Source organism: Recurvomyces mirabilis (assembly GCF_035927965.1).
Source record: "Recurvomyces mirabilis strain CCFEE 5264 chromosome Unknown scaffold_9, whole genome shotgun sequence".
In the NCBI taxonomy this organism is placed as follows: Eukaryota; Fungi; Ascomycota; class Dothideomycetes; order Mycosphaerellales; family Teratosphaeriaceae; genus Recurvomyces; species Recurvomyces mirabilis.
The window spans coordinates 528,890-541,093 of record NW_027041943.1 but is presented as its reverse complement, the minus strand read 5'-3'; the positions used below and the strand labels follow the sequence as shown (position 1 = coordinate 541,093).

Here is a 12,204-nt window from a genome sequence, read left to right as displayed (position 1 = left end):
CAAGATCATGAGATAGATGATCTTACCCTGCTCTTCGGAAGGAGCCGAGATACGCTGACAGGGGTGTCCAATATGTAATATACTCTGCTGCAGCCCTGTTCACATCGAATGTGTTTCAGGTCCGCTATACTGCCTGCCCATATGGCCAAGATATTGAAGCTCCCATTTTAATCCTCACCATATAGCATGGTCGATGCCTGGCAAGCTACATCCTGTTGCACATCCTTCAGCGGCAGATGTCCGCAACTGGTTGTGTAATCTTAAGAACAGGTGACATAAAACTCTAATGGTCGCGCCGGTAGTAGTGCACCATTTTTGGGTTGTCTGCCGGCCCTCCGTTGTCCAAAGCATCGACAACGGTCATAGAGTCCGGTTTTGGCACAGATGCGGTCGGACGATAGTATTGAAGATGGCGCAATCCTCTATTCAGATTCATATTGGACATTCATGCAAACCTCCATTTGGACAATATCTTGACTAAACCCGTGGAATCACGAATTAGGAAATGTATCAGGGATCAGCACAAGGTTTATTGTAATAGCTACCATCATCAACCAAAGTTTGCTCTAGAGGAGAATATCACATGCGGACCGTACCATGTGTCATGTGTCATCGAAGTCGGCAGCCGTGGAGACCATGTGAACTCTCTTCCATCATGACTTTCTTCGTACCTGCAGCATCGAGGAGGTTTACTAGTCCATGCATCACAGCGTTATTTAGGAATATGCCGCCAAGTTAGTCGCATGTGTGCGTATGCCTACACGGCGTAGGAGCACAGCACAAGATCAAAACCTTGATTGCTGAAGATTGAAGAAATGAAGAAAGTACTGTTAAGAACTGGTTCCACCGCAACTACCTACGTCCACTCTTTCTCCTGCGTCCTTCGTTGCCGGCACCCGCGTTAGTAGCAGCTCGATTGATAGAGTACCCACCCACTGCATCTGGCACAATGTCAACCTGCACACCTTGGTCCTCGCTCGAAGAACTGCTCGTCCTTTCCAGCTCCTGACCCAAAGAGCTTACCCTCCGAGCAGGATCCGAGTACGCATGATGTTGTGCTTCGGGTCGCGCAAGTGGCGATGACGAAGGCGGAACACGTCGTAGGCTCGCATAGCGCATTTCCGGGCTGGGCGCCCCACTGACGTTGCGAGGCCGTCCCTGCGCTGCAGGCAAGGTAGTCTCGTAGTCGTCAACGGGTGGTCTGTAGCCAGCGTACTGTGCGTTGGACGTGGAGCGGTTGCGAACGGGAGGTGGCGTATACCACTCCGCGTCGTCCTGGAAGGACCGATTTGAGCTTGAGGATGCTGGGCGCGCACCCGGAACGTAGTAACGGGCCGGGTATTGGCCATAGGCGTCGGTCTGCTCAGGTGGCGTGGACTCTCGTCGAGAATGTTTAGATGTCGACCGAGAACGGGGTCGCGCAGCCCCAGGCCGGGCATAATCAAGGCTCGACGGCGGGTATGACACATTTGGCTGGAAGATAGGTACACCATTCGGTCCTGCAACCATATATCCCGGCGTTCCAGGCGGGTAGAGGACATTCTGCTCCGCTGAAGGTTTCCGGTCTACCTTTGCCTTCGAGTTCGACTTGGCTGGTGATGGCGAGCTGATACTACCCTTCTTCTTTGTCTTCTGGTTTGCAAGACTAGTCGAGCTGCTGGACCTGCTCCCAGATTTGCCTTTTGGCGTTTTAGCTGGCGTGGCGGGTGGAGACATTAGTGCTGGTGCTGGCTTGGGAGATGGGACTTGCTCCGGCTGCTGGCCACCTCGCCTGCGCTCGAGAGCTTCCATCTCCTCCACCGACAAGTTCACATTTGTCTTCCCACTCGACCTAGCCTTCGCAATTCGTGCTAAAGCGGATTGCACCAGCAGTTCTTCCTCACTCCTCTTTGCTGTTGGACGACCCGCAGCTCTTCTCTTCAAATACTCTTCTTCAGAATCATACTCGTCTCCATAGTCATACACCTGGCGCCTGCGCTGTCTATCCTGCCCAACATCATAACCATCAAAATACAAGTCGTCGCCAGCAAAACCGCGCTGACGAGCATCCCGCAAAGCATAACCATTCGGATCTAACAAAACACCTTGACCATCTTCCTCCTCACTGTCAAGCTCTTGAAAACGTGGATCGCTCATGCGACCTTTTCCTGCTAAATTTCGAAGCTCCCAATCTTGTCTTCGCCGAACACTGTCAGTGGGAGCTCCGGGTGGTCTTCCCGTTTCATAGGGCGAAGAGTGCGCGGCCGACCGATCCTTAAACCGCCTCCCTGTAAATGTGTTAGCGAAGGTCGTTCTTCTTGACATTCCTTGATTAGCCGTACTCAGAGAAAGACGCCTCTATAGGGCGATCCATTAAGCTGGCATGGCCCAAAATAGTGACTGCACTCGCGCCCACAAGCCACAGAACAGTGGTTATAGGCGACGCCCAGATACCCAAAGGCACAGCCAAGATCAACAGACCAGTATATAGTTGGGACGAAGTGAAGCGCGCGAAGCCTAAGTCCAGATCCGAGCCCTGCAATTTCGAGATACCGAACATGCCACCAACCACGAGTATGATCACAAACAGCAGGAGGAGGTTCGTGAGCAGGCTGTAGATACTGAGCATGACGAAGAGTACGGCATAGTTGCTGCTGAAGTAGGACAGGTTGTAGTTCGCCCTGGTCTGTAGCTCGCTGAAGTCGCGTGGTTTGCTAATTTGCTTGATATTGAGGAACTCGCCGATCGGTTTGAGGTTGGCGAAGCGGTTGGCAATGGACTGAGAGCGGACGGAGTCGAAGCGGCCGGAAAGATTCAGGCGCGAGGTGAGCGCGTCCAGAGGCAAGTTGATGCGTGCCATGTTCGCGACACCGCCTACTGTCCAGCAAGAGTCGTGGGAGCACTCGATTTATCTAGTTGGTCTCCTGGCGAGGAAGCTGGAGCTGTAAGCCTTGTATGTGAAACCTGTTAAAGGGGTCAGAACTCATAAAGCCAAATTCGCGCTCCAGCCTTTCACATGTGACAATATTTCCCTCAGCCCGTCTCGTCTGGCTTGTGCGGGAAGCAGCTGGAACAGGGTCGAGACATATGCTTACGAGAAGTGCTGGACAATTTGTCAAACGAGTGGATCGAGGTGAGCGTATTGCAAAGCAGATGTAGAGGATCGAAGGTGGTGCCTTGAAGTCTTTCCGGCGACTTGGTTGTAAGGTGTTCTTGTGAGATTTCGAGAGGTGCTGAGGAGGTCGTAGGGGTAGCAAGGTTCGGGCCGGAAGCCACCTAGCCAGAAGAGGCCATCTCTGTTTCTCCAGTCTCCACCTCCAAGCACAAGAGGTTACAAAACAATAACAATGATATCAATGTAGAAGGTCACGAGGGCTTTAGAAAAAGATAGGTCAAGGGCCCGACGGTGAGCAAGTGACTCGGGACAGCTTGTCTTAAGCAGCCCTGCAGACTGCATTGCTGGCAAGCTGCCGTCACGACCCACTCGCTGCAGGTGCACCGTCGTGGCGGTATTTTTGCATTCAGGCTCATGCGTGACTAGCGTCTTTCGCTTACCAGCTTTTATTTGCTGTCACTGGCACACCTTTCTTTCGCATTGGCACGACCGAAAATGATAGGGCTTACTCGGGCAGCAGTGCTGCTGGTCGTCTGTCTCATCACCTTAGTCGCCGCCTGGTCGAAAGAAGACCACGAGATCTTTCGCTTGAAGGACGAGGTGCAGGCTTCCGAGGGGCACAATGTGACTTTCTACAGCTTTTTGGCCATCAAGTCCAACGCCGACCAGGAAACCATCAACAAGGCTTACCGCAAGCTTTCGAGGACGCTGCATCCGGACAAGGCAAGAAGCAACTTCATCGCCAACTACAACAAGCCGCCACCGGTCGCTTCGAAGCCGGGTGCGAAGCCCACCGTGCATGTGCAGAAGAATAAGCAGCCCAAGCAGAGTGAGCTTAACAAGTTCAACAAGGAGGCTAGCGCACGCTTCGAGCGACTTTCGTTGGTCACTAATGTACTTCGTGGGTCTGAAAGGAAGCGCTACGATCATTTCCTCAACAATGGCTTTCCGAAATGGCGAGGTACTGGCTACTACTATGAGCGCTTCAGGCCCGGAATCGCGTCAGTCCTGATTGGCCTCTTTGTGGTGATTGGTGGTGGAGGGCACTATGCTGCACTATATGTGAGCTGGAAGCGTCGCCGAGAGTTCGTGGAGAGGTATATCAAGCATGCTCGTCGCATGGCTTGGGGTGACGAAGGTGGCATTGGTGCGATCCCAGGGCTTGGCGGCTCAAATTCTGGAACTAGCACACCGCAGCCGCGATCAGGCACGCCGGATATGGATGACAGCATACAGTGGAACAGGAAACAGAAGCGTGCAATGGAAAGGGAGAAGAAGAAGGAAGGCAAGGCTCCCGTGAAGAGCTCAAGGTTGGCTCAGAAGGCTAAGGACGAAGGCATTAGCACGCCAGTCGAGGCCGAGATCACCTCTGGGCCAGTGGGTGCGAAGAAACGGACGGTTGCGGAGAATGGCAAGGTCTTGATTGTGGACAGTGTGGGTAATGTCTTCCTGGAAGAGGAGACCGAGGAAGGCGACAGGGCTGAGTTTCTACTCGACGTGAGTGCTCGACATTCCTCCGAACCTCTTCCTAGCATACTGACTCCTTTCGCAGCCCAACGAAGTTCCAGTCCCGGGCGTTCAAGACACATTCCTCGTTCGTGGTCCCGTCCACCTCTACAACATCAGCATCGGACGTCTCCTCAACAAGCAGACACCCGAGCATATCGAGTGGGAAGCCGCTGGCGGCGACGACCAGGAGGTCGTGGACGAGGCAGAGGCCACTCTAAAGTCTGCTTTGCCTGCCAATGCGAATGGGGAGAGCAGGAAGCGAAAGTCGAAGGCCAGGTCGTAGGCTTGTACCATACAACAAAAGTGTCTTCCATGCGGTATAGGTGTCTTGCATGGGCACCAGGTGTGCTTGCTTGCTTGCTTGCTACTTTAGATGGGGTATCAACATACTCGGTCTGTAATCAGTTGCACAGCTCTGTCGCTTCCTCCGTCTGCTTTCAATCCATTCCTCATCTTACGCCGTACGCCAGCCCAATGCTGTCGCTCGAATTGACTCTAGATCCTTCCCAACCAGCACCTCGTCGTCTGTTATCCCTAACCAAAGAATCCCGAAGCACCACTGAAGACAATCCGGAGCAGTTCGAAGAGGATACCACCGCAGATGACGAAGAGCAGCAGATCTATGAGAAGACTCACATGTCAGCTCACCTCGAATTTCGTGTTGCTGCTGCGGTCGTCTAGAATTGTATGGGAAGGAGAGGACATCACGTACAAACCCAGATCTTAGGGATCGGTGCCTTCTCGACCTTCTTCTCCTTCTTGATCGAGCTCACAGGCTTCCCCCGTTTTGTTTCTTCGGCCTTGGCAAATTGTGCGTTCGCGCGTCGTTGTTGGGGTGTTTGCGCCTGTGAAGCATTTGTTAATACTACTCTGGTGGTTGCTGGAGCTTGGGTGCTTACCATATTTGTGAGTTGAATGCACTTTTATGCTGAAGCAGGGACGAGCTGGTAGGGTGTAACCTCGTATGCTTTATATATCCTCTCGCTCGTGTGCGTGTGCTTGTGAGTCAGTCGAGAGGAAGGTGTCTCGTGTCCTGTAATTGTAATATACGTTGCTCAATAATGGGATGAGACCCAAAAGATGCCGAGCATCCGACGGCACCATGTGGCTGTGGCTTGCGGGCGCCACGGTCCACTTGAAGTCAATAAAGCTTCGTGGTTTGACCTAGACATACAAGTAATAGGCAACAAGTACAAGTTGGTAATTAAAAGTAGCTACCTGACTTCAGTACGGCGCTATCGACTTTTGGAGGTTACTGAGATGGCGTCAGGAAAAAGATAATAAATGATTTGTGATGAGCAAGTCACGAAAGAGCAATATGGCTCGCTATCCGGAGTTCGAAGAATGTGAGAAGAAAGGCAACTTCGTCGACGGCATTAAACGTTGCGACGATTTACTCAAGAAGACTCCAAAGGATATCCGACTACTCACGACCAAGCTTCAATTGCTCCACGCCACTGGACGAAAGGACGACTTCCAATTCATTTTAGACGAGCTACCAGGCTTGCAACCACCGATCCAGGATTTGCAGGACCTCATAGCGATAGAACAAGTTGTGGTCGACTCTCAAGAGGATGTGTATCCTCGAACTTCCACTGCCGGTCCAATACTGTCGAAGCTATGGGATAATGCCATCAAGGCCAGCTCTTCCAGTAATCAGAAACACGAACTAGTATCATTGCGCTTCGAACGAGCAATTCTTGCTAACCGCTCGATTGATGCACAACAATCCCTGATCCTGCTCAAGGCCTTGCAACCAAAGAATCGGATGGTGTATATGGCACATGCAGCCTTTACCCAGCTGATATCAAAATCCAACGATGATTTGCAAGCCAGACTTGCTATTGGCCTTGCACGAAAGGCCGTCAACGAGAAATTTGATGACGACAAGGCTCTGGACTGTCGGGTGCCTGGTCAAATATTTGCTGCCCAGGAATCGAGTAAGGATCTTGCGAGTGTTGAAGGCAGATCTTTTCAGGAGAGCAAGCAGGTGTTTGATGCTCGACGGGAAGCTGCGGAATCAGAGGCCAAGAACGGCTATCCTGCCACGGCATCGACTCAGTCAGCTTCAACAGACAGCAGTGATCTGCAGAGTAGAATCGAGGACAGCAAGACCAAGTTTGCGGCCATGACCAAGTCGGATGAATCGTTAGAGACAGTGCGACCATTCGCCACCGAGGCCATCGGTCTCTTCAACCTATCAATAAAAAAAGGCACTCGACGACAACCAGCGGATGCATGCTTTGTGGCAATTTCTGCACTCGTGAGACCTTTCGAGCTGAGTGACGACGCTGCATATTTACTACCCGCTGCGTACCTTGCCGAAACACTGCTAAAGCACAATCAACACATCCACGAAGCTCGACTGATACTCGTATATCTTTATATGCGTCTTGATTTGGGCAGCCAAGCAATGCGATTGTTTGACTCCCTAAGCGTCAAAGAAGTCCAGCACGACACTGTAGGCCATGCGCTGTTCACACGGCTCTCGAGCATCCATCCGCATTCGACATCGTGGTCAAGGAAGGTTGTTATGGATCCGCTGAAGCGAACTTCACATGCTCTAGGAGTCTATGTCCGCTGCGAAGAGAAGCTCGTAGACTGTGAAGCTGGCGTGCTGAGCTCCGGCCAAACAGGGATGATCTTTGATCTTCAGGAGTTGCGGGATAGTCTGCGGACTAGCTGGTCAAGACGCATGATCTTGCTCGAGCAACGACGGATCGAGCGTCTGATGAAGGGCACGGTGGATGAAAAGGACGCTGCTGCCGAAGCTATGGGACCCATGGTCTGCGAGAATTGGTTGCAGACGAAGGATAACCGGGACTTTGACGCCGCGTTCGACTACTCTTACAATGTCGAGAAAGTACTGCATGATCGAAGTGGTGGCGTACTTCCCGGGACAACATGGATACTGTATACATTGGCGGCAGATTGTGCCTTCAGCCTTGCCAATGCGAAGAGTGCTCTTGTCAAGAACCCAGAGGATGTCGCAAAGCAAGCGCAGACTTTGACATCGGCGAGCAAGACATCAGACTCCAGTAACCAGTCAGCTGCTAAATCAGACCTGACACCTGCTGAACGCCAGGCGGGCGATATCGCTTGCACCACGATCGATGTCCTGCTCCTGAACAGCAAAGCGACCGCTGCCAGCGAAGAGCTGTCTACGAAGCTCACCTCTCTCACAGCTATGGTCGAAGACCTCAACATCACATCTCTGCTCAAGGACACAAAGACACTGACGTCCCATCTACAAACGTCCTACATTTACACCGACATCCTCCGCACAGTCGTCCTCGCCTGCCGGCATCTACGCCTCAAAGCCGGGACCACACTCGGGAAGGAGACCCAAGAGCTCCAAGACAAATGCAAAGCTGACATTGCTGCTATACAAACATATGCCGTTGAGCAGCAAGCGCGAATCAAAGCTTCAGAGGTCAGACAGATGATGGCCAAAGATGAGGAGGTGTGGAATGGGCTCAGTGCGCTTGGGGAAGGTGGCGACGGTATCGATGACTTCTGTGAGGCAGTAGCCAAAGCTGCGAAGGAGGGTTGGGAAGGGATTGGAAGGATAAAGATGCTGTAGATGCTGGACGAAGCAGTTCAATCATTCTTAGACATCTCCTGACATGTCGCAGATTGTGAGAACGGGAGCAGAAGTGCACGCATCGAAGCAAGTGGCCGGTATGCCCATTACGCCAGCCTCTGTCTACGCCGCGGTACACCTGTAAACACCCTACATAAACCACAAGCGCCGTCGCGAGCCTCCGCGAGCCACTCGCGATTCTACCAGTCTAGATGGAAAGCTCCTATCCCATAAATCAAGCACAGTCCTAGATTGTCTCCCCTCGCACGAAAACGCTGCAAAGCAATGGGTATACTCGCAATCAAAGTACCAATATGCTCGGACACGCCAGTGCGTCAAAGAGAAGAGCCAGAGATGTGAAGAAAGTCTATATGTTGTGATCAATCCGTCTAGGTGGGTAGTCGGGAAAAGTTAAAAGAGGCGGTGAAGAAGAGAGGAAGCAGTCCAGACGCCGTCGTTTCGTCGTGAGCTGAGTGAATGGATTGTATGTGGATATCACCAGTGCGTTTGACCTGGCCGTCCAATGGGGTCGTGTCTGTGTGGTTCTGCAATTCTCATGCATGCCACTACGTTAGTGAGGCAATGGCTCCACAAGAGCAGTCTGTCCCTGCAGCTCTCATGTCCTCTAGCTCTCCGCCTTGATAGTCGCCGTGCTGTCTCCAGAGCTTTCGCTCAACGACCGGTTCGACATCGTCTCGCTGAGTGCTGCCCGTTGTTGTGCAATGACTTCTCGAGCATAGAATTCCACCAGCATGGTCCCGTAGGCCTCAATCTCCTCTACTGGAATCGATAGTCTGAAGTCATTGAGCAGTAGAAATTGCAGTTCTAGATGATTCAACTCTTGAAGTGGCAAGCCGCCGACCTGTGATGATCGTTAGCTTTCCATCCCGATCCTTTCTGCTGTTCATCCGACGCTCACCTTCGCATATCTCGAATTGGTGTAAAAGATGTCCGAGAAAAACTTGCTCGCACACGTTACACCTGCAATCACCAATCGATGTATATTGAAGCTATCTACCACGAAGAAGTGTGCCAGATTGTAAGGATCCATAGCAGGCTCTGCTAGTATAGACGGTGATTCTGCCTGGTGTGGTCTACTGTGCGGGGTTCCTGGTACACCTTGCTGCTCGCCTTGCTCCATGTTTCCGGATGCTGGAGGTGTAGCAGTCTGGGTGCCCGATGGTGTAGTAGCGGTTACACCCTGCATACGATCAGAGCCTAAAGAGTCGGAGGGACTGCTCGCTGTGCGATTCTGCTCGAATGCCTGCTGGTTGGCTTCTTTCAGGGTCTGCATCGGAGCTGCGTTGACTCGCTCCGTCATGCGATCAAAGTACACCAGTAAACTCAAAAAGACCTCGTAGCTGGTGGGACAGTACTTATTTATTCTGCTCAAGTAGCTCAAGATGGTGATGCTGGGCACGTTTTTGCCATGGAATGCCAGTACACTGCTCGTCTGAGCGGTCAAATGCGACGCCTGCTCCAGATGTGCTGGTTGTCGGTGCAAATGCTCGTGCTGCTGGTCGTTGGTCGTGGTGATTTTCGTCAGAAGGCCGGCCACCATTTCTATTATGTGCTCAACTTTCATCTCGCTAATCTCATATTGTGGACTATCGTCTTCTGCTCCTCTTGACCCTGATCTGCTCCGACTTCTGATCTCAGAGAACGATCCCATATCCTCGTTCGCAAAGCTCTGGATATGCTCCAAGTCTCTCACCTTGATTTTTCGTGGTCGTGATCGTCTGGTTTCCGCCGAGCTCGTGGCAGTGGAGGCTTCACTCTTTACAGGCGCAGGAGGGCTCAGACTGCTCGCGGAGGGCGGTGCAGCCACGGGGCCAGCCGCCGGTTCGGGTGGTGGTGGTCGTGACGCGCTTTGTCGAGAGGACTGAGATGGCGCGCGTGGCGTGCTGTTCGTAGCAGGAGCATGTTGTGCCGTCTGCACACTAGAAGAGCTGGGTGCTCTCCGCGCAGAATTGGACATATGGTGGTCGGATCGGGAGGAAGCGCGTCCGCTTCGAGACTGAGGGCTAGGATTGTGTTGCCGTGGCGCGTCGGTGTAGGCGTAGCTATCGTGGCGCTGTCCGAAGAAGCTATTCACCGTGTCTATCACCACCGACATTCTCGGTCGCTTGGCAGAGGATGAGTCTGTCGGGCGGGAGTATTAGTATGTTAACCTCTGCTGTACTGTAGCCGTGCTTGTGCTGTGAAAGTGCGATACGCGCGGGTGATGTGTGAGTAGTTCTTCAATTCCAGTGCAACCGGGGCTTAGGCAATAGGCCGTGGGGTGTGTTTCGTAAAGGAGTCGCCCTCGCAGGAAGTGCCAGGCTTGCGTGGGAGAAGCATGGTGGTTGTTATTAGACACGATGAAGCAGCAACGAGACTGGCGGTCTGAGCCATCGCACGCGATCCCGATCTACGAGCTCCTGTCACAAAGACACTGATCACAGCTACTCACCTTGTTCATGGACTCTGCCTGCTTCCACCTCTTTTCTGCGCTGTACACAAAGCAAATTGGACAGCGTAGGTTGTTGCGTCTGCCAGAGTCCTCCGTTGCAACATAGGATTGTGGAGAGCAGTTCGTGTAATAATCGGCCGGTCCCAACATATTGTAGCCCGTCAGCCTAGCGACGTCAATTTGACTTTACACCAGCCCGGGAAGTATACTAGCGTCATTGAGGACCAATCTGACGAAACTATCCTCGGAAGTTCTACAGATTGCTATATTACAGTGCGCAACCCGGGTTATGCTCGCTGCTAACAATGCAACACGATGACCGCGCTGATATTTCTGACCTTCGCCGATGCGCATGCCGTGAGATAACACCCCCGGATCGTCGCAGCTTGGAGTACCCTAGCTAGTCGTGCATGCTGCGCCCGCTTGCATGTGCCAGAGCTGTCCGAGGGACTACCACGCCTATCGAGCTCCCGCCGCAATAACGCTTTTAAGGCGGAGCACGCGAGCGACCATTCCCATGCATCACTCGTCATGGCTTGCCCGTACCAGGACCAGTGTAATTGCGATCAGGCAAATACAGATGCCGTATCGCACCTGCTGCCGTCAGCACCACCATCCTGATAACACCACCCGAGCTACCATCCCACTTGATAGCCTCTTGCAACGCTCCCTTCACAAACTTGATGCCTTCCTCCTCGTCCATGTTCTCCTTCCAGTTCGCATCGCAGTAGCCGTAGATGTACGTCGAACCCGAGCCACCAATCGCATACGCCTGCTTGTGTAGCGAGCCGCCAAGAGGAATGCTGTATACCTGCCCACCATGCCTCTTGTCCCATCCCGCGATGATGATGCCCGCACTCAATGCATCCTTGTTGTCGTAGCAGAGCTCCTGGAAGATTGCCGCGGCGGTCTGTGTGGTCGGTGGCTCGTCGTTCGTGATGCCGTACATGCCAAGATGGTATTGCACAATGTCGGCCACCGCTTGTGTGTCGGCTGCGGAGCCTGATCGACAGCACCAGATCGTGTCGTGTACTTGTGTGAGCTTGTCTGTGACTCTGTTTGCGATGTATGCGCCTGTTGTTGTCCTGCTGTCTGCTCCCAATATCACACCATCCTTGAAGTTGATGGCCATAATCGAGGTTCCAAGGTTCACTTCGCCGCTTTTGAGGTGGTTCATATCGATGTGGATGCCATCTGTGGAAGCATTAGTATTGCAGCTGTTGGTGATTGGGTCACTGTTGCCATACCTTCACCGAGCATCCCAGTCTGTCCATTCATCATCATCACCATTTTGAGGGATCTAGTGTTCAAGACGTATTCGGATGACGGTCAAAGATTATGTCAAGCTGGGCAAGGTGAAGTGTGCCGCTGTGTGGTTGAGCAGTTCACTTCAAGTGCTAGTCCATCGTTCATCAAGGCTTCAAAGGCACGCGTGTCGAGCTTCGGAGGTCCAAGCTCGCAGCCGAGCCCCGAGCCGCGCTAGTGCAATCGATAGGCTACGTGCTACTACACTTCTGTTGCCTCCCTCCGCACCTTCACTCCTTCATGCACACACGTCGCCTTAAG

General features: G+C 52.7%; 6 protein-coding genes across 6 annotated transcripts; 2 read left to right on the top strand and 4 right to left on the bottom strand.

Annotated features, from left to right (window-relative positions):
* Nucleotides 1-852: 852 nt before the first annotated feature.
* On the bottom strand, nt 853-2,839 carry LTS14_004239 (uncharacterized protein; the record flags this gene model as incomplete). The annotated part of the gene is made up of 2 exons (XM_064836941.1): nt 853-2,267; nt 2,386-2,839. 2 exons carry the CDS (start codon nt 2,837-2,839, stop codon nt 853-855), a joined length of 1,869 nt encoding a protein of 622 aa, XP_064695574.1.
* Nucleotides 2,840-3,589: 750 nt separating this feature from the next.
* On the top strand, nt 3,590-4,886 carry LTS14_004238 (uncharacterized protein; the record flags this gene model as incomplete). Its single annotated transcript, XM_064836940.1, has 2 exons — nt 3,590-4,591; nt 4,647-4,886. 2 exons carry the CDS (start codon nt 3,590-3,592, stop codon nt 4,884-4,886), a joined length of 1,242 nt encoding a protein of 413 aa, XP_064695573.1.
* Nucleotides 4,887-5,137: 251 nt separating this feature from the next.
* On the bottom strand, nt 5,138-5,505 carry LTS14_004237 (uncharacterized protein; the record flags this gene model as incomplete). Its single annotated transcript, XM_064836939.1, has 3 exons — nt 5,138-5,223; nt 5,316-5,448; nt 5,503-5,505. 3 exons carry the CDS (start codon nt 5,503-5,505, stop codon nt 5,138-5,140), a joined length of 222 nt encoding a protein of 73 aa, XP_064695572.1.
* Nucleotides 5,506-5,921: 416 nt separating this feature from the next.
* Nucleotides 5,922-8,186, top strand: LTS14_004236 (uncharacterized protein; the record flags this gene model as incomplete). The annotated part of the gene is made up of 1 exon (XM_064836938.1): nt 5,922-8,186. The coding sequence occupies one exon, from the start codon at nt 5,922-5,924 to the stop codon at nt 8,184-8,186; it is 2,265 nt and encodes a 754-aa protein (XP_064695571.1).
* A 625-nt stretch (nt 8,187-8,811) lies between these two features.
* On the bottom strand, nt 8,812-10,302 carry PCL7 (cyclin-like protein interacting with PHO85; the record flags this gene model as incomplete). Its single annotated transcript, XM_064836937.1, has 2 exons — nt 8,812-9,048; nt 9,106-10,302. 2 exons carry the CDS (start codon nt 10,300-10,302, stop codon nt 8,812-8,814), a joined length of 1,434 nt encoding a protein of 477 aa, XP_064695570.1.
* Nucleotides 10,303-11,167: 865 nt separating this feature from the next.
* Nucleotides 11,168-11,928, bottom strand: PRE3 (Proteasome subunit beta type-1; the record flags this gene model as incomplete). Its single annotated transcript, XM_064836936.1, has 2 exons — nt 11,168-11,832; nt 11,886-11,928. 2 exons carry the CDS (start codon nt 11,926-11,928, stop codon nt 11,168-11,170), a joined length of 708 nt encoding a protein of 235 aa, XP_064695569.1.
* Between the last annotated feature and the right edge of the window lie 276 nt (nt 11,929-12,204).